The sequence below is a fragment of the Anas acuta genome, chromosome 4 (assembly GCF_963932015.1).
Source record: "Anas acuta chromosome 4, bAnaAcu1.1, whole genome shotgun sequence".
In the NCBI taxonomy this organism is placed as follows: domain Eukaryota; kingdom Metazoa; phylum Chordata; class Aves; order Anseriformes; family Anatidae; genus Anas; species Anas acuta.
Genome location: NC_088982.1, coordinates 44,848,536 through 44,874,113, shown reverse-complemented (window position 1 = coordinate 44,874,113; position 25,578 = coordinate 44,848,536). Strand labels below are relative to the sequence as shown.

The 25,578-nt window shown below is 44.4% G+C and overlaps 2 protein-coding genes across 9 annotated transcripts; both read right to left on the bottom strand.

The window, feature by feature from the left end:
* Positions 1-1,784: 1,784 nt before the first annotated feature.
* LOC137856075 (toll-like receptor 2 type-2) lies at positions 1,785-8,223 on the bottom strand. 3 transcript variants are annotated; one of them, XM_068681017.1, is made up of 3 exons: positions 8,065-8,223; positions 6,937-7,004; positions 1,785-4,527 (listed from the first exon to the last, which is right to left on the bottom strand). In XM_068681017.1, exon 3 carries the CDS (start codon positions 4,516-4,518, stop codon positions 2,167-2,169), a length of 2,352 nt encoding a protein of 783 aa, XP_068537118.1. In that variant the 5' UTR covers positions 4,519-4,527; positions 6,937-7,004; positions 8,065-8,223; the 3' UTR covers positions 1,785-2,166. The 3 variants fall into 3 exon arrangements, with proteins under 3 accessions (XP_068537118.1, XP_068537116.1, XP_068537119.1); XM_068681015.1 differs by having other exon boundaries at positions 8,055-8,177; XM_068681018.1 differs by lacking the exon at positions 8,065-8,223 and adding an exon at positions 7,193-7,318.
* On the bottom strand, positions 6,936-25,143 carry LOC137856074 (toll-like receptor 2 type-1). Of its 6 annotated transcripts, XM_068681010.1 has the most exons (9): positions 21,224-22,609; positions 20,736-21,107; positions 20,574-20,629; positions 20,019-20,204; positions 17,064-17,334; positions 13,922-13,991; positions 9,649-13,065; positions 8,661-8,910; positions 6,936-7,004 (listed from the first exon to the last, which is right to left on the bottom strand). In XM_068681010.1, the coding sequence occupies exon 7, from the start codon at positions 13,059-13,061 to the stop codon at positions 10,680-10,682; it is 2,382 nt and encodes a 793-aa protein (XP_068537111.1). In that variant the 5' UTR covers positions 13,062-13,065; positions 13,922-13,991; positions 17,064-17,334; positions 20,019-20,204; positions 20,574-20,629; positions 20,736-21,107; positions 21,224-22,609; the 3' UTR covers positions 6,936-7,004; positions 8,661-8,910; positions 9,649-10,679. The 6 variants fall into 6 exon arrangements, with proteins under 6 accessions (XP_068537111.1, XP_068537112.1, XP_068537113.1 ...); XM_068681011.1 differs by lacking the exon at positions 21,224-22,609 and adding an exon at positions 24,732-25,143 and having other exon boundaries at positions 20,574-21,107; XM_068681012.1 differs by lacking the exons at positions 20,736-21,107; positions 21,224-22,609 and adding an exon at positions 24,732-25,143.
* Positions 25,144-25,578: the final 435 nt, after the last annotated feature.

Here is a 25,578-nt window from a genome sequence, read left to right as displayed (position 1 = left end):
TTGTTCAAGTTTTCAGTTAGTCAGTTACAAACTGGCTTAACTTCTGAAAATTGAGCCTCCCCACACACATCTTTTTAAATTAATGTGTGTTCAGACATAGCACAGGTGCCATTTATTGACCTTACTGACAAAGTGTTTTCCTCGCTCGATTTCTGAACTGCTGCAGATAATACATCACAAGTAACTTCCTCCTACTTACTCTCCAACAGAGAGGAGCTGTTTTACTTGGAAGGGATTAAGTCCTGTTTGACTTACTGTCATCATGCCCAAAAGGCCCAACTTCCAAGAACCAGATTCTCAAACACAGGAGGAGGGAGTTATAATCTCTAATCACCTATTACTTCTGTTGTTTTTGCCTTTTTAAAATAAATAAATAAATAAATAAATAAACAGATCAGAGTGGATGCATAAGTCTTTCTGCTTTAGCAGCTGAATGTTTGACTTCTAAAATACCCTGATCACACCATAAGGAATTGAAACACAGTTTGTTTATGCAACAATAGCCAGTTCTGCTTAGGGGTCTGAGAAGGTAGTCTTAGGAGCTAATTTCCCCAGCCTTGCTAATGTAGCTTTTGAACTCAGATTAAATATGGTCAGTATTTTAAGAATCTTCACAGTGTCATTAGAAGTGACAAATGCAGGTTATCTTTACTTACATCTTGATATATGTGAGAATAAAGCAGAGATTGTACGAAGCCATCTAAGTGAAGGTAAGGTTTAGATGCTAAAAATAGGAAATGATACAACTGAAAAAAAAACACACCTTAGGTAAATGAAAGTGAGAGCAAATATTAAGTATATAGAAGGCAGATGGCTTTTTGCTTAGATGAACTAGCAAGGTTAGTAATTTTTGTAATGCTTTAAGCCTGTGTTCGTATATGCAAAAATGGATGTAAATAAATATTTCTTTTTGTGTTACGCTGATACAGTTGCCTAATTGTGGATGAATTGGAGGAACGTTTGTCCTCAGTCTTCTGGCTAGAAAAGGACAAGAGGACTTCTGCTCTCACTGAAATACTGTCTGCACAGAGAACCTCCTATAAGTAACACAAAAGGTAACTAGCTATGAGATGAGAGTTTTGGAGTTTAAAGTCAGATGCAAATACTCAGGTGGCTGAACAGAGATTTTGTACACTTAGGATGCCAGAGACTAAAACACAACAATAACATAACATGGACATGATCTATAAGGTCTTCCGATGCTTAAAGGGAGCCTAAAAGAAAGATGGAAGAGACTCTTTACCAGGGCTTATAGTGATAGTGGATGGCTTAAAACTAAAAAAGGGTAGATTTAGATTAGACATTAGGAAAGAATTCTTTACTATGAGGCTAGTGAGGCTACTTTACAGAGAGAACAGAAATGTGGGAAATGCCCTTTTCATGCTGATGCCAAGGCTGTTTATTAGAGAGAAGAGTATGGTCTTGAATTCAAAGACTATATATATATTAGTGTTTCCCACACTCTAAGTGAGCACTCAGAGAGCTACATTTAAGCAACTGAGAAGGGTGTTTGGACCCTACTCTGATGCACCTGTTCCCATGCATGGTACAAAGAAACTATACTGAAAACATCCACAAGTGCCTATCGCCATGAAAATTGTCTGCCATAGAACATGTACATTACAGCAGCCAGCACTGCAGTGTGATGGCGCATTTTTAGGTTAAAGTTTACAGCCACGATTCTTAGAAGATTTGGACATTTAACGTACAGTGATTGTGAAATACTATTGAGAATATGTCGTCTTAACTAGGGGAGCTAGGATGAAAATTACATGCAATAAACGCAGTAATAAACTACTCCATAAACGAACCTTTATTGCACTTGATTGGAAGTAGTTTATACAAAAAATACGGAAACACCCTTGTCTAGGCAGGCTCTTTCATACAGCTATTCAAAAATTAAAGTATATAAACTACATAGCCATGTATCTAAATAACTTTTCATCATTAAATATTTAAATGAAACTGCTTTTTTTAATAATGCTGGTTAAAACACGTAGAAAAATCATGACTACAATGACAAAAATAAAACAATTTCACAGCAAGTAAAAGAAATTCCAGTAGCTCAAACCTTTGTTATACAGACACGGGTAGATGATGGACAAAGAGGCAAGGGAAATGAATCCAGCAGATATTTGCTACATACTCAGCCTTACATGTCTCTGACTAGGATTTTAGAGCTACTTTCAAGTTTTCCCAAAACATCTCCTGCTGCTCTTCTTCATGAGGCCACTCCAGGTAGGTCTTTGTGTTCATTATCTTCCGCAGTTTGCAGAACCTCTTGGGAATAGCTTGGCTCTGGATGGGCTCCAGGAGGATGAGAATGGCCGCATCGTTGTTCTCGTCAAACAGGCGGAAGTGCGAGAAGTCCAGCTCGTACTTGCACCACTCGCTCTGCACAAAGTGCTCCGACAGCACGAAGAGCGTTTTGTGGCTCTTCTCGATGGAGTCGATGATGTTATCCACAATCCACTTCCCGGGCACAAAGTCCCGCTTATGGAGGCACAGCCGAAAGGGGGGACACGCCTGCTCCAGCTCCTGCACCATGACGTTTTCCACCCAGTTGGAGTCGTTCTCGCTGTAAGAGACAAAAGCATCGTAGCAGATGTCCTTGGGGGGGGCTCTCTTGGGCTTCCGCTTGGCTCGGAGCCATGCCCACGTCATTCTCATGTACCAGACTGCGTGGTACTTGTACCCGATGGCCACCAGGACGAGGATGACCAGGAAAAACACAGCGCAGATCAAGGACACCACCAGGGACTGGTGACACTCCATCAGTGAGAGATGAACGGCTCCAACCTGTGCCCCTCTCACTGCCAGGGGAGAGTCGCAGATGTAGCCTTCTGGCCACCCCACGAGCATCTGGCCTATCCCTGCCTGGTGCTGAATGAAGGAGAGGAATTCACAGGAGCAGATAAAGTTATTGGCGCTGGCATCCAGCAGCTCCATTTTCTTGAAGGACTCCAACTCTTCCTTGGAGAAGCTGTTGAGCTTGTTTCCTCTGATTGACATGGCCACCAAGTTAGGAATGCTTGTTGCATCAGGCAAGGCCTTCAGCTGGTTTTTTGCAAGGTACAGCTCTTTGAGAAACGGCAGATGCAGATTAAACTCCTTCAGGTTGTTTGCACTGATGTCCAACACTTCGAGAGTTGAGGGAATGCAAGCCGTTAATTTGGGAATTTGAGTCCTAGAGAGATTCAAATATTTCAAATTTGCTGGCCACTCACACACATCTGGAATCTCACCAAAATTGTTTTGGCTAATGTCTAAAAGAATTAAGTTTCTTAGATGAGACAAGCTTTTAGCTGTCATTTTAAAGTCACTCAGTGAATTCTGACTTAAATTTAAAGTTTGCAGTAAAGGCCAACCACCCGGACAGGCTGAATGTTCCAAACTCTGATCTCCAAGCAAATTTGCACTAAGGTCAAGATATTCTAATGACAGAAGTTGTTTTGAAAGCCTGCATGGTACCAAAAAGACCTTGGTATTTTCAACTGTGATTTTGGTAAAGAGAGATACTAGATCTAGTACAGCCTGAAGATCCGTAAACAAATAAAATTCCTCTATAGATAATTTCTCAATTGTCAGAACTCTCAGAGACTGTGATTGGTTTGCTTGAATTTCTAAATCCCATCGTCCAGTGCCCAAGAGTCTACAGTCTTTCATCTCCACCTCAATTAATCTTGGCACCTTTTCTAAAATAGTGACAATCCCAGGCACAGTAGCATCTGTGAGTAAGACCTGTTTAAAAGAAATTTTCTTTGCAAAAGACAAAGATAAAACGCTCAAAAGTTGCATTTCTTCAGCTATATTGAATGCTATTTCTCTAATTTCTAACCAAATGGCAGAGTGCAGAAGATCACGAACAATTGCTGAGAACAGATTTACCCTTCTTATGCTTATGATCATGTGATTTATCTTCTTAATTGACTTCAGACTTCCAGGCTCATATACACTGAGATTGCTGCCCTCGATCCACAACTGGTCGAGAAGCGTAATGCCCTCAAAGTTTCCTTGCCTTATTGTGGAGAACCGCGGGTTGCCCAGGTGGAGAGAGCTCAAGTTTCTCAGGCTAGAAAAGGGAGAACTTTCCCCCAGGTCGCTATAGCAATTGCCGTGAATGTGGAGGTGCTGGAGCGAAACAAGGTGATCAAACCACCTTGGGGACAAGTGAGCCAGGCGGTTATTTGACAAGTCCAAGAGCTCCAGCTTCCCCAGGGAGACAAACGAGTCCTCGTCTATGGAGCTGATTTTGTTGGACTGCAGCAGCAGGGTCCTCAGGTTCACAGCCTGCTGCAGATCATGCGCTCGGATGTGCTTTATCCTGTTGCGGGCCAAGTCTAACAGCGTGATTTTGTCCGTGAGCCCCGAGGGAATGAAGTCCAAGCCCATGGAAGAGCAGTTGCAAGACTGAGTGGCATCGCATGAAGGACAGACCTGCTTCAGGGCTTGTTCCTCAGAGAGACTGACAGCCAAGACCATGTACATGGCCCACACTTGCCAGGTATGTGTCGACATTTTTTTTGCCTAAAATATGAAATAGAGAAAGTACAAGATGATTACTTAGTTCTGAAGTAGCTACGTTTTGGATAATAGCTATAACATAACCCTTACTGTTCCTTTTAAAGACACTATGACTATATCAGTTTTTAATGCATTTCAGAGATTACATAGCTTAGTCAAAAATGGGACTCTACATACATATCCCACAATCATTTGCTAAATGCTAAGTATATTGAATTTTTTTTTTCTTCTCCTAAGGGTTCTAGTTTTGGAATTAGGACTATCAAGTTAATTAATAGTTGTACATATTTTTGAAAGATTTAGTTAAATATCTGAATAATCACAACATTCTTACTAATATGATCCTTTGCCTGTTTAGAAAATAGTCCCTATATATCCCATCCCACCCCCACCCCAAATCCTGTCTTAAGTAGTTTTCCCCTGGAGCTGTGAATATTACTTTGTATATTCATTTTTTACTATGAAGTCTTGCATATGTGATTCAAATCCTGGTCACATTAAGAAGAGCCCGTGTCTTGTGGGAAATAGAATCAGAGTATCCTGAGTTGGAAGGGACCCAGAGGGATCACCAAGTCCAGCTCCTGGCTCCACACAGGACCACCCAAAAATCAGACCCTGTGTCTGAGAGCATTGTCCAAATGCTTTGAACTCCAGCAGGCCATGACCTGGGCCATGAGCCCAGGTTGCCCTGTCCCAAGTGCAGAATCCAGCACTTGCTCTTGTTACACTTCATGTGGTTTGTGATTGCCCAGCCCTCTAGTCTGTCAAGATCTCTCTGCAAGGCCTCTCTACCCTTGAGAGAGTCCATGGCTCCTATGAATTTACTATCATCTGCAAACTTCATTTGAAGTCCTGCTTCCAGTATGTGATTCAAATCCTGGTCACATCAATAAGAGTCAGTGTCTTGTCAGAAATAGTAACTTTCACATTTAATATTCATACCAGCATGTGTCTAATCTGACTTCTGGCAATAAGGAGAAGCTGATTTAGTATGTTTCTGTCTCTTTCTTCTACCTTAGGCTATTCTGGGTGTACCTGTGCTAGGAGTTGGGAGCTACATATTTGCCTAGATGTCTCTGTAGGCCATCATTACCATGCTGTGATCAGTCTGACACTTGACACTGAAACTTAAGCTGGGAAAACTGACCACAGTAAACAACTGACTCTTACTTCTTCCTTTTTACTGCTACATCTTCCTCCTCTGCTAGAGGCTTTTTCTGCTTTAGGTCTGTGTGGCAGATCTGGCTGGTCAGGCCTAGATGGAAGGAAGATCCAGCGGCTCTTGGAGCTTCCTGCAGCCAGATCACTTGGCTGGGCTAGATCATTTTTTTTCTCCATCCTCATAGCCTGTTCCTCATCTTCTAGACCAAAATGATTCAAAAAAAAAAATCCACATAGTTGTAAATTCTGTCTCACTTCTCTTTTCCCTCACATTCACGCCTTTTATAATACTGATTTGAAATGACTTTTTGTGTTACAGAGCTTGCCATAAAATCTAGCCTGGCCTCCCTTCCAACAGAGACGTTAGATCTTCTCTCCCTTTGAGGAGTTGGAAAAATGATTCTTAAAGCCTGGGAGGGCTGTTTTCCTTTCAAAACACTTATTACATATTGAGTTATAAATCTTTTTTGTTTATGCTCTCTTGGCAAGGATCAAAGAGCACTTTTAAAGCATGAGACAACATTCCTCAGTGTGTCCCAAACCCCTGGGATGTAGGTATTTTACCAAGGGTGAAAAAAATGAACTAACTCCAAAAATGACCAGAGAACATGTTCCCAAAGGTCATCATGGGGTCTACATCAGGTTAACTGGGTTAGATGTACTCACTGAGGAGAATTTTCTCCTTCAGTCATCCCACTGCAACTCTGTGCAGAAGATCTACTTCAGTTTGAATTCATACCCTAGTTTGTTTTAGAGTAGCTGACCCACAATAGGAAGATTTAGGCAGACAAGTCCTACCATTTCTAGTTGCATTATTTTTAGCCAGAGTTGCTTAAAATCTTTCAAAAGGGGCAGAATTTGAGCAAATGGGGAGAGGAGAAAAGGATCTGGATATTTTTTTTCAGTCCTTCCATCTTTTCCCACCTAAAAGACTACAAGCATTTTGACCTCTTCTGCTATTTCCTTTAATCTCTCTCTTTCTCTGATGTGGAGCTTTGGGTCCTGAAGGACACGTTCATCTCCCCGGACTTCAGATGCCCACAGCTGAGGTGGTCATTCACTCTGTCCTCCGAAGTCAATCAAGATAAATAACAACTTTTAGGGGCAATTCACGTCATGTCTCTTAGACACCCACATTAAGATCTGATGCCTCCAAGAGAAATTACACCATCAGCTTAAAATGGTTTAGGTATCTAGATATTTAAGCAGGTGAATCCCACCCAAAGAATTACAGTCTGTAGTCACAGTCACCTGCTATCCAGCTGAGGTTCTTTTACAGGGCTTCTTTGGTCACACGAGGCTGCCTGGATAACACAGTGCTGTAAGCCATAGGAGAAAAGCCGTGGTTAAGATTGGTTTCACAAGCAACACAATGAAGTGGAATTTCTAAAATGAATAGCAAGCCCAAGTTGCCATCAAACCTCCCACTGTTAGAAAAACAAGCAAACAAACAGAAACCACCAGGCAACACAGTCCATCAAAATCTATCTATAGGTAGGTTACTTACAGATGGAAAACTGGCAGAGCAGAAAGTAACTGGGCAGGTACTAACTACATTGGAAACACCAGCTGAGCCCAACAACTCTCCTCCTTACCAGCAGGAACTGAAGTAGTGACCCCAGTTTGGTGGTACAGGAAGAGATTTTTCTTTATTGTCACTTCCCTGAGCATCTGTTTAAGGTTGTTTTGCTCGTCTGTCACGTGGGGCAGATCCCTGGGGAAATTCCATTCCTACTCTCATTCATTTTCAGACATTCTTTTCCCCTTCCCATTCCTGTCTAATAATGCAGTTTCCTGACTTCCAGGGTCCTTTCAGGCCTCTCCACACCCTATCACAGAATCACTTGTTCCCCATTGCACTGGACAGAAACAAGAAAAAAAAATGCCACATAGAAACTGAAACACAGCTAATATGCGGAAACTTGCACAGATATGGTTGTACTGTAAGGCACAGTGATGAACTAAATTTTCAAAGTGTTTCTGGTTTATGGACAAAGCATCCAAGCCATCAGATGTGCTCAGGGTTATCTTTCCTGGTGCAGGCCAGTAGAAGTATATGTACATATTCTTAAAGAAAACAAGTATCAACAGAGCAAGATTCTATAAACACTGATAAAGGTGAATTTAACTGCATGCCAGCAGCATACAAATTGTTTCTGATTTGGGAAAGAGTACCAAGCTAAAAGAGAGCTACTAACATCTAGTAGAGCTGCAGTCTGAGGGGTCACTGGTTTGTGAAAGGATCAATCCACAAGTAGACCGGGGAAGTTTTTACTTCCCACTTGGTTGTGTGTGGATTGCTTACGTCCTGGGTACTGCCCACCAGCATTTCCTTAAAAGTATATATGCGTATATACACGTATACATACATGTACTCACACATGGCGGTGCAGCAGGGTGGAGTGACATAAGTAGCTAGCTGATCACACAGCCCCAAGACCAGTGCTTACTGAGTTCATTCCTGGTTGTATTCTTAAAACAAAAGCAGCCCATATTCACACCTAGCCTTCCCTGAGCAGGTGGTAGTGACGTACAAATGGTGCAAAACAATGAATAGGACAAAACACGCACAGGGCACCCTCCCAAGAGGAAACTGAGACGAAATGACACAGCCTGACCCAACTTGTCTTTTTTTCATGTGCTGCTTTCTTCTGTCACCGTTTCCTGAAGGACGATACTCCCATCAGCATGTCCCAGCTCTCCCAGAGAGCCTTCCCTCTCACTGCCTGCCATGCAGCCCCACCAGATGCCTGTGATTGCTCCTGACAGGAATCAGAAATCCTCCCCCCATCCTGCTCTCCCACAGGAGCCAGCCCATGCCCAGCAGCCCCAAGCATCCCGAATTTCCCATGCAGAGGAGGACGACATGGTGGCAGAGATTAGATAGACCGAGTGCTCCATCCCCACTTCTCCCTACGGCATTGCAGCCTCACTCTCTCCCTGCGTCTCCAGCCTCCACCCGCCTGCAGACTTACCTCCATGTAGAAAACATTTCCTGGTGCTCCAGCTCTGGTGCCTGCGTGCCAGTTAACTTATTTCACGTTTCATCTCTCTCTTGGTGATCACTCTTCACTCAGCTACCTCTCGTGCTGCTGTCTCCTTCCCACTTCACTTCTCAGCTTGGGCTATGCAAGCAGGGGAATTCCCACCTAGACGATCTGATTGGCATAAGATCAGTAACGCCGTCGGTCTTCTTTAAATGTCTGAGCCCATAAAATTCTGTGTCTATGGTGAGAACATACCACATAAAAGTCAAGGCTTTTCTTACCTCTGCCTGACCTTCTCTGAAACGTTTCCCTCCTTACCTCTAGGCATGCAGCCTCCTAATCAATCTTATCTGTGCTCAGTGTTTGCTGTCAGATGATTCAACCATCACTCACCTGGAACCCAGATTTGATTAGCCCTTGAGCTATTCTGATCCAAGAGGGTGACCAGAAAAGTTCCATTGTAGACTTTGGACTAACTAGAGATGTCATTGTAACAGGAAAGTAGAACCGAAAGTGGAGTTTGCATGCAAACCCCCAAAAGCTGCAATCTTGTGTATCTATGCATACACACGCACACAGAAGTATATACATATTAACATACACATACACAGATATATATATATATGTGTGTGTGTATGCATATGCCTGCAGAGACACACGTATAAGCAAATTTCCTCATTTTTCAACCACTTACTTGGACTCTCAGTCCATACATCAAGACTTGCATTTCACCACAAAATAATTGCATGTATGAAGTTTAATCAAGATTCATCTATGCTCTTCTGTGCTTACACTCCAGCAACACAAGAAAAGTGGAGCATGGAAATGCTGAGTTATCCAAACCACATATAAATTTATCCCTCCAGAGACAATTCAGCTTTCCACAAGCAGCTCTAAACACAAGAAACCCACAATAAATCCAGCTGCAGGTACTCAGGGTTAGACTAGCTATCAAAACATAAACATCTCTATCTACCTGCTTGTCACTATTCCCTTTACAACTGGTGAAGAGCAATGCAGTATAACCAGGACATATCTCACAATGAAGTACAAAAGATGAATTCCCTCCTACCAGTGCAGGCTTTCTGCACTGGTTACAGAGGTAAGCATGTAGGGGTGCTTGGCCCAATGCTTAATTAAATGTGCTGTGCAAAATAGAAGAACAGAAACCAGTCTGCAGTACCATCCACCCCACTCATTAGAAGCACAAGCTTGCACCCCACAAAAAGAAAGCAACTATTTCTATGGGTAGGTAAGGACACGTGGTAACCACAAAGGAGGAAACATGAATCCCCAGGGAGAAAGAAGACTAAGAAAATTTAAAAACAAACATATGTTGATTTAATGCCTCTGAATTTCAAGTTATTGTACAAGGTGCCAGAATATGTCCCTTACTACTTTTGAGCAAAATCCAACCTGTGCATTGTGTTACGGATTCCGGCATGAGTAGCAAGAAAACCAGTCTTATGAACAGAGACGTTCAAATTCAGTACTGTCTGTTTCACATTCCATGGCAATGGTAGGGCTTCAGAAAGCATATTTTGATGTAAATTCTCTCTTTTTTTTTTTTTCTCAGAATTAAATTTTAAGAGCATTCTATGAATGATGATGATGAAAAAAAAAAAAGAAAGAACAACTGACACAGGAGCATTGAAGCACTTCTATTTATTTCTAATTGTAAACCACAAAAGGATTGTCAGGAACTAATCAGTGATATGGTGATAGGAGGAAAGAGTACAGAAAAACACTAAATTCAGCTAAAATGTATTTAGAAAATATCTAAAATCACGCAAGACTTCCAAATATCACGACTACTAGCAGGGAAGATCAGAATATCAAACCACTGAAAAGCCTTTTGTGGCTCTTTTTCATTTATTAACATGACCATCCACAGGAAAGACAGTTTTTGTTAGGCAGAAAATAAAGACAAATCAATGTCTTGGCAGGAAGAAACACTGACCTATATCCTTTGAGTAAATACACTGAAACAAGAGCTACTAACTTCTCCTATGATTTCAAAGCTGCTTTCAAGTTTTCCCAAAACATCTCCTGCTGCTCTTCTTCACGAGGCCACTCCAGGTAGGTCTTTGTGTTCATTATCTTCCGCAGTTTGCAGAACCTCTTGGGAATAGCTTGGCTCTGGATGGGCTCCAGGAGGATGAGAATGGCCGCATCGTTGTTCTCGTCAAACAGGCGGAAGTGCGAGAAGTCCAGCTCGTACTTGCACCACTCGCTCTGCACAAAGTGCTCCGACAGCACAAAGAGCGTTTTGTGGCTCTTCTCGATGGAGTCGATGATGTTATCCACAATCCACTTCCCGGGCACAAAGTCCCGCTTATGGAGGCACAGCCGAAAGGGGGGACACGCCTGCTCCAGCTCCTGCACCATGACGTTTTCCACCCAGTTGGAGTCGTTCTCGCTGTAAGAGACAAAAGCATCGTAGCAGATGTCCTTGGGGGGGGCTCTCTTGGGCTTCCGCTTGGCTCGAAGCCATGCCCACGTCATTCTCATGTACCAGACTGCGTGGTACTTGTACCCGATGGCCACCAGGACGAGGATGACCAGGAAAAACACAGCGCAGATCAAGGACACCACCAGGGACTGGTGACACTCCATCAGTGAGAGATGAACGGCTCCAACCTGTGCCCCTCTCACTGCCAGGGGAGAGTCGCAGATGTAGCCTTCTGGCCACCCCATGAGCATCTGGCCTATCCCTGCCTGGTGCTGAATGAAGGAGAGGAATTCACAGGAGCAGATAAAGTTATTGGCGCTGGCATCCAGCAGCTCCATTTTCTTGAAGGACTCCAACTCTTCCTTGGAGAAGCTGCTGAGCTTGTTTCTTCCGATTGACATGGCCACCAAGTTAGGAATGCTTGCCGCATCAGGCAAGGCCTTCAGCTGGTTTTTTGCAAGGTACAGCTCTTTGAGAAACGGCAGATGCAGATTAAACTCCTTCAGGTTGTTTGCACTGATGTCCAACACTTCGAGAGTTGAGGGAATGCAAGCCGTTAATTTGGAAATACGAGTCCTGGAGAGATTCAAATATTTCAGCTTTGCTGGCCACTCACACACATCTGGAATCTCACCAAAATTGTTTTGGCTAATGTCAAGATTATTCAGTTTGGGTAGATTAGTTACATATTTTGCAGTCTGGTTTAGAGATTTTAAAGAGTTTTTACTTAGATTTAAAGTTTGCAATGAAGGCCAAGCACCTTTACAGATTGTCTCACTTAAGCGATTATTTACAAGCAAATTATCATGAAAGTCAAGATACACAAGCGATAAAAAATTTCTTGCAAGTCTGCATGGTACCATGAAAACTTTAGAGCTTGCAATGCTGAGTCTTTTCAGTTTACCTATTTGTGACTCCAAACCTTCCAGGTCTGTAAACAAATAAAAACGCAGAATAGTCATATTAGTTACTGATACTGTTTCAACAGAACTTTGTCCACTTATTTTAATTAATTCAGTATTCCAATTTCCTTTCCCTTCAAGCACACTATCTATTGACTCTAACTCTCGCAAAGATGTAATTTCTTTCATTAACAAGAATATTTGGCTGGCATATCTATCTGAGAATGAAGCTCTGGTAAAAGTCATTTTTTGTATTGTTAAAGGAAGTGTAGAGTTCTGCACCAGTTTTTCATTTTCAATGTCCAATTTAATTTCTCTAATTTCTAACCAAATGGCAGAGTGCAGAAGATCACGAACAATTGCTGAGAACAGATCTACCCTTCTTATGCTTATGATCATGTGATTTATCTTCTTAATTGACTTCAGACTTCCAGGCTCATACACACTGAGATTGCTGCCCTCGATCCACAACTGGTCGAGAAGCGTAATGCCCTCAAAGTTTCCTTGCCTTATTGTGGAGAACCGCGGGTTGCCCAGGTGGAGAGAGCTCAAGTTTCTCAGGCTAGAAAAGGGAGAACTTTCCCCCAGGTCGCTATAGCAATTGCCGTGAATGTGGAGGTGCTGGAGCGAAACAAGGTGATCAAACCACCTTGGGGACAAGTGAGCCAGGCGGTTATTTGACAAGTCCAAGAGCTCCAGCTTCCCCAGGGAGACAAACGAGTCCTCGTCTATGGAGCTGATTTTGTTGGACTGCAGCAGCAGGGTCCTCAGGTTCACAGCCTGCTGCAGATCATGCGCTCGGATGTGCTTTATCCTGTTGCGGGCCAAGTCTAACAGCGTGATTTTGTCCGTGAGCCCCGAGGGAACGAAGTCCAAGCCCATGGAAGAGCAGTTGCAAGACTGAGTGGCATCGCATGAAGGACAGGCCTGCTTCAGGGCTTGTTCCTCAGAGAGACTGACAGCCAAGACCACATACATGGCCCACACTTGCCAGGTATATGTAGCTGTTGATTTCTGTTTTGGTTGGTTGAACATTTTGCTGTAGGAAACAGAAAGGAGATAAGACAGTATTGATTTAGGGTTTGGACAGCAACTGGCAACAATTAGAATCCTGTGCAGTTTTATTAGCAAGTCCATATTCAAATTTTATCTTGTATGAGATATCATGCAACATCAGTCCTATTTGACCTTGAAACACGGCATACTTATCTCTGAGACACAGCCATATAGTGTCTCAACGGCCATAAAGGATGACTCTTAAAATGACTCTTTGGGATGAAGCTACGACTGGATGTTTCAACATAAGAAGGGGAAGGCTGTTAGAAACACACCCTTCGCAGCATTAAACCGTCCATCGAGTACAGCTACCAGGAAGTTAGAAGCCAAAAATCAGAAAAGGCTTATGACCATCTGAGCGGTACACACTGGCCCTCTTGGCCCAAAGAACAGGCTGTGGCTTTCTACACTGCAAACCTCTGCAGAAGAGACCCTGAGGTCTCCCACAGCGGAGCCTCAGGGCTTCTAAAAAGCAAAGCCGAGTACACTTCTGGCACGCCCTTTTAAACACTCTGCAAGCAATTTACATTCTTTATCAGAAAGGCTGAACAAGCTGATATCCAACCCAACAAAACTATCACCCTTTTCTGTAAATCAGTGCTGGGAATAGATGAGAATTAGACATTACCGTCACCCTATAAACAGTGAATGTAATTAGAACAATACTGATTTTAATTTACAGAAGGGCTGTGTTTCCTGCCATCGGTGCCAAAGAACATTTCACCATTAGCTACACCAGCAAATAAGTCACTTATTAAAGCTCACAAGCTGCTCTAAATGGTTTCAGTACTGACAAACAGCATCGCCCAATGCTGAATACACAGAGAGTCAATACTTACCTTGGGTACTGCACATCACACTTCTCTCTTCGTGTGCCGATATTGTACAGTCCAAGTAGTCACCTCATACCTGTAATTGCAACAAAAGCTTGAAACCCTGTGGCAGGTCTGGAGCTAGAAAATATTTCAGCCTGTGCTCCTCAGACAAAACCTTATTGACATCTTCCTAATCTCCACTAACTACTCAGCCAATGAAGCATATTGCTGTGCATGGCTATTCTTTAGTGGCTGCTCTCCGAAGGAAATCACGGCTTCTGAAGAATTCAGGATGGTCCACCACGCGTGACAATGACCTTCAGACTCACAGTCTAGCAGCATAATACATTTTTGTACCCTCCACTCCGCAAGCTGAAATGCAGCATCAGATCCCTCTCCTTCTGACGGGCAGCTCCCATTGCTCAGAAGGTGATGCAAACATTTAGCGCAAGTCACTCTTTCCCAATCACTTCCTGAGGAAAAAAGTGCAGAAATAGTTTCAAGGCAGAACAACATTCTGCTCCCTACCTCTCTACTTTTGGTATGTATTGCTTGGTATGTGTTGGGGGCTGTTAACCGGCCTGAGCAATGGAAGATCTCAGCACAGCCAAGATGTTTTGTTGTGTGGGTTCCATAAATTGTTTAAATATATATATATATATTTATAAATAATTTGGAGTCAAGCTGTTTAGTCAAAAAGAAGAATGGAGAAACACTCAGCATAATTTCCTTTCCTAGGATGCTGCGATCATAAGTTATCAACAACTACAAAACGCATAAAATTGGAACAATACTTGGTCTCAGAAAGAAGACATAGCTTGAAAGAAAGTATCCTGCTGTAAACATTCAAGACAACTTTGAAAGGGAAGGCTTGATGGCATTTATTTTCGCCTGACTGAATGGAAACTCACATCTGGTCAAATGGCCAAGCAGGCTGCACCCATGAAGGGGTAGGAAGCCTTCTTACCAGCACTGAGAGGGAAATCCATTAAATTCGAACTCCAAACCTTCTGACAACAATTTCTATCTTTTTTTTTTTTTTTTTTTCTGAGCACAGAAATTGCCACAGTCTGCTGCCCACTTGCTGCGAGAGGTACCTGCCTGAAAGCAGACAGACACAGTGACTGCGGCCACCTGCGCAGCCACACGTCAGGGGCCCAGCAGCATCTGACTGCTCAAGGCTGACGAAGCCCAGGCAGAAGCTCAAGTGCATCTGAGAGCATGCTTCAGTCCTGCTACCTTAAAATGAGCATTGCACATAAGGTTAAAAAATTGCCGAAAGTTCCCTAAAGCTGTCTCTTCCCTCTTGCGCCTCTCAGCTGGAATAGCTCTTGTTTTTAAGCAAGGGAAACTTTTGGTTTTCAAAACTTTTGAAAATGTTAATTCTGAGTTTGGCATGACTCATTCCTGGGTTTTCATCATCGAAATTGCAACTCTTCAAGAAAGTTAAAGAAGTTACATTTGCGAAGAGCTTTCAAGATACACAAGAGGCTATGTGCTTCATTTACTGCCTAACAAGCACTCTTCCTTATGTCTTATGGAATCACTATCATGCATTTGTGGAGACTTTAGACTTTAGGTAGGTGTCAGCTTTTTTTTTTCTTTTTTTTCCTGAAGCACCACCTTGTCTCCCAACATTCAGGCTCAGCCTGCTCTTATCACACTTCTAAACTAGATCTTGGGGGTGTTTCACTTGTTCAGAAAGCATAGGATGATAATACAGACCCTGAGCTTGCACGCAAGAGTTTAAATGATGCATAGGGATGTGGTTTCTGGTTTCTTCCAGAAAGAGAAGACTGGAGAGACTCTGCCCCTCTGCCTTGGGGACCTTTCCCAAAACAGCTTTATATCAGCAAATTGCTTAAAAAAATGAGAAGTCAGGATGGGTGTTCTGCTTGTTTCTATCTGTAGGAGAAAAAAAAAATAATCTACGTAACTTCTCTCACTCTCATTCCAGGTCAATTTTTCGGGATTTCTCAGGTTACCTGGAGTCAGGAAGGTCTGACAGTTCACAGTGTGTCCAGAAATACTGGAGACTGGGCTCAGAATAGCTTCTTTCAAAGTCAAAGTAGGAAAAAAGTCCCGCTTTTTAAGGCAAGAATAAAATTCATCTCATCTGCTTTTTCTCCAGAGCAATCACATGTTCTGCATTGAACAAAGCTGTGTCTGGTGAGTGCTTTCTCTCTTCCTCCGTGTCCAACTTGAAGCTGTGATTCTCCTTCCTCTTTTGCAGTGCTTCACAAGGGTGTGTGCCTCCACCGACCAGCACACTACATTTTCCCAGCAGAACGGCGCAGAGCTACAAGAAGCCTGTGCTCTTGTAGCTGCGGCTGCTCCAAGCAGAAACCCCATACTGGCCCTTGCCAGAATGTATGTAGGGCTGAGGGAGAGCTGTGCAGATCCTTTCTCAAGCTTTAAATGTCACTGTGTATCTGACGGCAGCAGATACCTGATCTGTATCTGATGCAGCACCCATTTCCCTCAGGTGGCTATGCCCTGGCACCCAGTCCCAGCCCTGGGCTCTGCATCGCTGCTCCTGCCGCAGGGACAGGCTCCTGCCTTGTCCCACCTCCAGGATTAAATCGCTGCTGCTGGGCAGGGCAGCCACACACGGAGGGGAGGACGTATTAGATGGGCGTGGACCAAAACAGACAAGAAAATGTTTATGATTTTTGTTGGACAGAACCCTACGGAAGTAGGTGTGCTGGTCAAACACCATGAACCAAGCAACGCCAGACTGCGGGGGAGCTTGGCCTCGGGACCAGGCTCCGGCTGCCAGAGCCCTGCAGCCCTCTCCTCCTGCCAGCCCTGGTGCCACCCCCCCCCCCACAAGCACATCTCTCTCTTTTTAAGTCATTTCCTCTTCACAGTCCCACGGGAGAGGATCCTGTGGCTGGTCCCCTCCCTTCCTCTCTGTCCTCCTGCATCCACGCTCCCAACTGCTCTTGTTTTGCTCTTCCGCTCGGGAGATTGAGAAATGACCAGCGAGTATCATGGGGGGGCCTCACCAAGGGCAGGCGACTCCCTCCCCAAGCCTCTGCCTCGAAGAAAACACAGAAATAACAGGGCAGGGAGGGAGTTCATGAATCCACTGGCCAGCAGCAATATTAGCAGAAATGCCTGGCGAATTTTTACAAGCAATGCAGAGCTCCTGCCTGATACTCACCCCGGTGACCGGGACACGCCAGCTTGTCTGCAGCAGCACAAGCTGGGCTGAACCCGCAGCGCTCTTCTCCTGAGCCCCCCTCGGAAATGGCTGGTGAGGAAAGGTGGTCAAATTTGTGCCTGCAGTCTCTGGAGCAGGAGGTATGAGGCTTGTGTAATTGGAAGCAGGAGGTTTGGCATTGCTTCACGGTTCTGCAAACAGAGCCTTGGCATGCACTGCTGGTGCCTATGCTTTAATCTGACTTGCAGCACTTCAGGTATTCATCTTCAAACTAAAAAATAATAATAAAAAAAGCATTATAATGAAAAATTATGAAAAAGCAATTTTAACTCCACCATGTTCCCTATCAAGCTTACGTTGACAGCAGCCGAATCCCCTGGTTAGATCTGCAGATGCAGCTTAAATGTAGAAGAACAGATTCCCCTTACTTTTCTTCTGCAACATCCTCATTCATCTTCTTGTTGTGGCAGAGTGTGAGCCAGTGTTGTGGAACTGACTGCACATACAACAGCCAGCCTTTTGGACTGTCTTTGCCAAGGAAGCAAGTTTGTGTTGTTTTTTTTTTTGTTTTGTTTTGTTTTGTTTTCCTTTCTCCTCCTCTTGCTCATATCCTTTCTGAAAGCTCTCAGTCAGAAACGAAGCTGATTTGCTGCCTAGAAGAGGAGCAGCTACCAGGGAGGATTGCAGGCTGTGACACAAAGGTTTACGCTAATAACACAGAAAGTTCTGCCTTTACGGAATAGCTGCAACAGTGTGACTCAACAGGGGAAACATCTGAATTTCTCTGAAAATAGTCCTGTTGATTTTTTGACTCCCAAGGAACATGCACCAACACAAAGCAGCTGCATGTGAGGCACCACTAAACGACTCAGCTCCTTTCTTGCTTTGCATTTTAATATGTAGGATGAAAACATATTTTTTTTTCTGACACGGATGTTAGGATTTGCAGTTGATACACAGCTTTAAAGCAGTAAATACCACAGCAAATTTTGACGCCCTTCCCTTGCAGAACACCTCGACAAATGCATAAAACCCTGTTACCAGTGTCACACAAATTTGTTACCCCAAAACGAGACAGCTCACCTGGCATGCTGCAGGGAGCCAGGCAAGGTATAAAGCAGGTGCCACCAGCCAGGAGGCTCCCTCGGTGTGTGTGCAGGTACATCAGGTTACGTACCACTGCCTCTGAGCACTGCCTGGGACACCCTACACCCCTGAGAAAGGGGCCTGGTGCCCAGGGAAGATGCAGGGATAGGGACTGCATGCACAGGCAGGTGCCCGAGAGCCAAGACGACAGCTTTTCCTACAGGCTAGCTTGGCTGCATCAACCCTTACTTATATTTCCCATATACATAACCCAAGATCCCCACATGTGCTCCACAGGGAGCCTAAACAGCCTGCGGGAACACAGCCTGAGGGCTGGGCTCCCCCTTAGGTACCCTGCAAGCAACAAGCTGTAACACGGGGGACACGAAGGGAGAGGAATCGCATCTCTTACGCTTGCTGTTGGGCAGCTTCTGCTTCATTTCAGCTCACCAGGAGGGAAAATACGCTCTCACAGTCCGCCGGGTGCGAGCCATCACCAGCAGGCTGTCGTTAGGAAGCGAGGGTTTAACATCCCAGCGTTGGAATTTCCCGTGAAGGGGAAAAAAGGCTTCCCTCCACTCCGAGGAAAAGCTTTTGCAAACATGCTGGGCAAAGGGACACGTATGCCGGGAAATGTCACTTTGGGAAATGTCCAACAAACTGTGACCTGCCTTGCTGAGAGGAGATGGGGGCATGGACATGTGTTTTCTGCCTGGCCCTGCCCTGATACACCAAAAAAAAGTGCCCCCTTCCCCCCCTCCCGTATTTATTTATTTATTTATTTATTTTACATGGAAGAGAAACATACTTGGGAATGGGACCAAGTCGCCACATAAGCAGCCAGAGTTTGTTTCCTGCATGGAGATGGAAAACGCGGTGCTGGGATGCAGAGATACATTTTTAACTGCTTGTTACACAAAAATAAAATAAAATAAAATTCTGCTTAACAGTCGGGCAACAACCTGAGCAGGAAATGAATCAGGTCATTATCATATACCATAAAAATATCGAGATTTTTGTATTTTTTTCCAAAAGAGACAATGCCTGGATATATTTTGCACAGGTAGCTCAGGCTTTGCATTCAGTTGCTGCCTCCCTCTGTCTCCGATGCTATGAAGTATTTCAGATGTGACAGTGCGTTTCAGAAAGAGAAAGCCAGCCCATCCCAAATCCTTGTTTTCAGCTTTTAAAACCTCAGAAGCTCTACCTTTGGTGCAGGCACTTTTCTTGCTTTATCTGCAGTCAAAGCACCATATTTTTAAAAAATTAGGCAAAATCTAAACAGCTCTTCCCAAGTTTGTGTGTACTGGAAAAAATGACATCTTTCCTCTTGATTTCCTCTAGATTAATTCTATTGTGTTCTTTTGCATTTCTATATTTTTTTAACCAACTTTTTTAGGAGCTTAAATAGAGCAAAGTTTTAATCAGCCACAAAAAATAACTTTACTTAAACTGAAAAGCTCGATCGTAAGATGATGTTAATAATTACTTGAAAAGTGTGTGTCGAATCTGATAGAGCCACCAGAACATCTTCAAATAATTAGATATTTCCACTATCTGACCATTCCCTGACTTTCCAGACTTGAATATGATTGAAAACAGACATCCCAAGCTGATTTTCAAGTACGCACTCAGCTATTTTAATCATTCCTCCTAAATTATCCTCAGATTGCATTTCTTGCAGTACCCTAAGTGTGAGCGTAGCAATACCAGCCTGGTAATACTGCAGTCACAACTCGCCCTGTAGCTGTAGTTCCTGTACCCATTGCGCCTCTTTGCCTTTATCCCAGTTTCCACAAAGCAAATAATGCCCTGTGCTAGAAGAGAAATCCCAAAATAAAGTGCTGTCTAATACTTTGAATTACCCACCTGAACAAATTTTGTCGAATTCAGCTCTAACAGCCAGTTACCCGGACCACTTCCATAGGCTGGGCAGCGGCGTCATGGGCTTGTGAAGACGTGGTCCTATCTCAGCGATGTCCCATTTCCCCAGAAGCACTGCTGACCCTTCACGCCTTTTAGCAGGATGTCAGACCTCTGGCAGAGACCAAAGCCCTGGTGTGGTAGATGGTTACAAGCACAGAGTAAAAGAAAACAAAACCAACATCCCCGCTCTTAACCTGAAATCAAGTAGGCAACAGGGGCTGTAGTGATGCTGAAGACTTTTGCAGGTCTTTAATAAGGACATGTAGGACACATGGTAGCACATTCTTTTGGGCAATCTTATCCCTAATTTGCAGCTTTTGGATGGAAGAGATATCAAAGGAAGAGGGATCGCAGGAACTATAGGCAAAGACGTGGTAAAAAAATCAACCTTCATGACAACAGCTAGAATTATGGGGCAAGGCTAAGTTGGTTCACGGGTAACCATAGGATAACAAAATCTTAAATCCACTCAGCTGTGGGAAAGAGCATCTCTCTCACCTTGTCTCAATGCAGGGGATACTCCTCCGACCCTGAACCCGTGATGAGGTTTGCACCTGCAGGCACAAGAAGGGCTTTGTTTCTCTGGGTCCCAGCATCCAGCACTTAACAACTCTCACCCAGCAGGCCGGCCACCTGGTTGGCTTTCAGCTTAGCACTTACCCAAGTGTCAGCGTACAGATTCTTTTTCTATTTACAGAGGTTATGCTACATTTGTGTTTCTTTCATGTGCTGTTATTATGACATCATTTTAAATTAATTTCCTGTCTGTTCCATGATTAATAGTCTCAGCAAATTGCCTCTGGAATCAGTCCTTCAGAGCACCTTATTTCTCTGGGGTTGGTTCCTTGAGCTCTTTGTTCCTGGCTCACTTCTAGGACAAAAAGGCCAAGCAAAGTGTATTGAGGTGCGTGACCCTCTGCTGAGAGGATTCCCTCTCGGTCCTCTCTCTGGTGCCTCCACGTCTCCATCTGTGATAGTGCCTTCTCTGCTGTCTGCACAGCCTGCCAGCTGAATGCTGTCTTCTAACAGTCACTAACAAAAAAAAACAGTGGAAGATGGGATGGATAGTGCAAAGGCTGGCTGGACTCTTCTCCCCTACTGTTCACAGTTCTCAACTTTCCTGTAAAATCAGTTTTCCTTACACTTACCAGCACAAAGCACAGCCTTTGAATGACTTTTGCTCACTTTCTTCAGGCTGAGGCTTTGGAAATCCTGTCCCCGGGCCAGGCGGCCCCTTCTCTTTCACAGGGAACTCTGCAAGGAGCTGGAGAGCTGGCCGACTAGGCAAAAAGCTGTGAGCTTGTAACGTCTCATCAAGTAACAGGACAACTTTGATACCAGTGACTCACTGTGGGTAGGTCAGGTCTGCAACTGCTGCAAGGATTAAGGGAGGAGGGAGTGCTTTCACCCATCCTGGCTCTGTGCACCTCCTCCTGCAGAAAAAGCCTCCCGGTGGTGAAGAAAATGCTTTGTGCCCTGCTCTGCCTTCTCTTTCCCATAGGAAGTCCCCAGAAGAAACTCCCATCCCCCAGAAAGGCAACTGATCATAAAATAATCCCTCTCCGTTTGCTTTCCGTGACGCTGCTGGCACAAGAATGAATATGAGCACTGCCAAAATTAACAAGCAGGCATGGCAATCCTGCCTCTTGCTAGAGAGCCTTTCCAGACCTGCCTGAGCTTTCTTCTGGTGGCTGCACACAGAGGCAGGCTTGAGTCAGAGCCTATCTGCAGGAAAGAGGCAAGCGAGCACCTAATCTGACGTGACTAAAGCGCCCGAGGGCAAGGTGCCAACTTTCTGGGCGGCTGACCTCTCTGCTCACAATTTTTCATTCGGGTGGTTTGCTTTGGCTAAACGTCTTTGGTAAACATCGCGAAACACCAAAACCAGGAAATAATTTATTTCTTTTTAAGGAGAAAAAAAAAAAAAAAGGAATCAAAACTAGTAATAGATCTTTCTTTGTCCTTCCAGGAACCAGCCTTACCCAGGCCAGCACACACCATCTGGAGCGGAGCAGAGCAGAGCCTCCTCGGAGACCTGCAGCAGCACTGGGGTGCCCAGCCACCCCACGGGGATTTCCAAATCCCTGGGGATTTTCTGCTCCTCTGATCCTGGCTTTTCCCTGCAACTCTTGGCATGAAAGAGAGCAACTTCAGAGCACCAAAGTCTTTCCCATCTTGTGGCTGTTTACTGAAGGACAAAAAGGCATGATCTGGGAACTGGAGTAAGCCTTGCAGAAAAGATGGGTAGAGAAGATGGATACAAGGGAAAGCTTAACCACAGGGCACAGGCAGGGTTGGCTGGCACCAGCAGCATTGAAGTATCCTGAGCATCCTTAGAAGGGGTAATGCAGAGGAAGGGTACCACCGGCAGCAGGTCCAGGGATTTCATAACCATGCTCTGTATACGTAACTACTGCCAAAGATGTGCAGTTCAGTCAAGCCAACTACAAGGTTAGCCTCCTTATAAACAAACAAGCGCGCACACAATGTACAAACCAGGCAAACAGAAGCCCATGTCCTGAAAGGCCGTATTTCAGTGAGATGGCTGGAGTTAAGAGTCATCGCGCACGTAGCGGCATTCCCCTGTGATATTGTGGGCTTTGGCCTCGAGAGCAGAGCAACGAGGCTCCGTCTGCAGAAAGAGACAGACTTTAAACTAACGTTACATGTTTGTGGAAAACAGAAGCAGCTGTTTTGCAGACAAACTAATAAAAGTCGGCATCGCTCGTAAGAACAAGATTTAGCTCAACTACAGCTCTAAAATATCTGCGTTCCAAAATGCTTTGGAAAAACAGCCTCTTCTGCCTTCAGAATGGGTTGAACAATCAAAAAACTGTTTTCAAAATAAGTTGTACAGCTGGAAAGCCACTTTCTGAGTTTACTGAAGCTGGTACACAGCCTTTCTACCTGCTCCTGGGCAGCACTGCAGTTCCTGTGGGTTTGATAGCTTTAGACATGATAAATACAACCTGTCCAAGAGACCACACCGAACTCTGAGCCAACTTGTACCAAACTAAGCCAGGCGTCCTGTGGTCTTACTTCTCCCCATCACCTTCTGGAAGATAAAACAGATATCTGTGATTAAGTGTGTTGCCCTAAACACACAGGGATGGTGATATAATTAAGATATCTAGGAGTTATACACAGATCTACAGGCTCTCCCTCTTCCTACCGTGAAATACATCTTTATCAGGCTCTCTCAGACCTCCAACTTCCAGATTTTTCCTCTCTTCTTTTCATATCTTCATTATGTTTTGAGGCAACACTGAGTCCACAGTAGTTGTAATTAAACAAAAAACAACCAACCAAACAAACAACAAGCAAACAAACAAAAAACAGAGCAGCCATTAGGCTTTATTCACTGCAGGAATAGATGGGGGAATTTGAAATCACCAAGTCAGTCCCATTACTGTATGTATACATTTGGTCTGTCATCTATTAAAATGCATGACTGTATGTGCCTGGCAAGTGCTTCAAAGTTTTTCTTTTGATCTTTACAAAGATAAAACTGTAATATTTTTGTAGGTATATAAGAACATTAGTTACTGGACTAGTTAAAAACCACTTAACTTTTGAAACTGGTGCCATCTGTTTCTTATTTTTATTTATAGAATAAAATACTCCGCCTCTAAGGACTTCTCTAACAAGCCCTCTCATACGAAATAGCAGTGATGTTTTGGCCAAGACAGCTGAGCTCCTGCTTGACGGGTTTGTGGATGGGGCTGGCCATCCAAACAAAGGACTGCAAAAATGAGAAGGCAAGGAGAAAGTCAGACAGCAAGCCATCTAAGAGCCTTTCACTCGTCCCTCAAGTCAGCTTTTCAGCAAGAACACTACCTTGGTTAGGCTTCAGGCTCCTCTATTATAGCAAACGGCGTATGAGATCCTTGCAACCCAACCCAAACCTGCAGCTTACTGAGTTTTGTGTAAGTCCCTCTCAGGGATGCACACAGATTTATATTCCACTGAGAAAACCAGTAAGTAGGAATTAACAGTTTTGTTATATTGGTACCTCTCCCTTAAGAATTTGGAAATGTTTTTATAAACAATTACTTGTAACAAGTTTTAGTCATTAAACTGACAAATAATCAAAAATGTTTCAAGTGGAAATAAAGCTTCATTTCTCAGGAATAAAAGAAATAACACCTTTAAACCAACAACCTACCAACCAACAAACATTCAGGGCATCTCTCACAGGCACACAGATACCTTTCCTTAGTGACAGTGTGAGCTGAAGGCTTGGCACACTACTAATTGCGGCAGCACAGCAACTGCTGCAAGTCGCATGTTGCTGTAGGGTATCAACCTGCATCATGAAGTTCAGCTGTTACAAAGGAAACCCAGGACCTTGTCTACAAATACCTCTCATTAGGCAGAAATCCCTCAGGCTGGGGCAGGCAGAAAAGGCTCATGTCCCTGCCGGCTCAGGCTGCCCACCATCATGTCCTTCATTCATGTCCCAAACTGCTATTGCCATCAGAAGCACCTCAGCCCAAAAGCCACGGGAAGTTCAGGCCACGAAGACATGCGATGTTCAAGGCTACAATTGCAAGCAAGCTCTGCAAGCTTACAAAGAGGAAGACAGCAATGAGGTAGTAGTGGTGAAAGGGATAGCAACATACTGGGAGATGGCGACTGAACGATATTTGTGCTCACCAGAGTGACGGTGCGGCAGGGTGCTGGGGAAGTGTCCAAGCTGGGCAACTGGGCCTTGGTTAAGCAGAAGATGCCTACGGTCTGGTTTCTTTCAGCCCCAGAAAGAGCATTCATTGCATAATGAGGATATACAGACCAGAAAACACTGAAACTCGGCATTCAGAGTCATTTGGAGAGTGCATGACCTCAACTCAGTACTAGCAGTGGGAGCCCAAATGCAGATGTAGGCGTAATGTCCTTAGCTGACGAGAAGGGGTGACAGGCGCAGCACACCATGGGTCACAGCCCTGAGGAGAGCAGAGAGGAGATAAGGGCTTCCCTGCTGCAGGGTGCACAGGGCAGCAATGAGATCATTTTCCATTTGCTCACAGGCGCTGCCATCACCCTGCTTTGCCCCTGCAAGCACAGCCAAGCAATGAGCAATATGTTCCCACGGCCACGCTCTGTGTCAACTGAGGAGTGCAATGGAAAGGTTACCGTGTTTTCTGTTGCTTCTGCGGGGTTTCTTTATCAGTTTTGACATCTGGCTTGCATGCTCTGGTGTTGCACGTGTGGCACTGCACAACACCTTGACTTTAACAAGGCCGTGCCGTATGAATGAAGTGAAACCCACCTCTCACTAAAATCAGAACCAGAAACCCCAGCAGGCCTCGTGGGGTGTTGATGGCCTCGCTACAACACCCAACCCGCCGTCCTGCATGAGAAGAAAGTTGTGTTTCTAGTTTCAATACAGCCCCGACCCAGCGCATCCTGCTTCCCCCGGATGCCGCGGAGGCAACCGCCTCCCTTCCACGTCGCCACTTCTGGAAGCCGTAGCGAGTCCAGCGCGCAGGCTTCCCGCACATCT

Bases quoted from the DNA above. Each gene is read 5' to 3' on its own strand.
- LOC137856075 (XM_068681017.1), bottom strand. From the start codon at position 4,518: ATGTCGACACATACCTGGCAAGTGTGGGCCATGTACATGGTCTTGGCT.
- LOC137856074 (XM_068681011.1), bottom strand. From the start codon at position 13,061: ATGTTCAACCAACCAAAACAGAAATCAACAGCTACATATACCTGGCAA.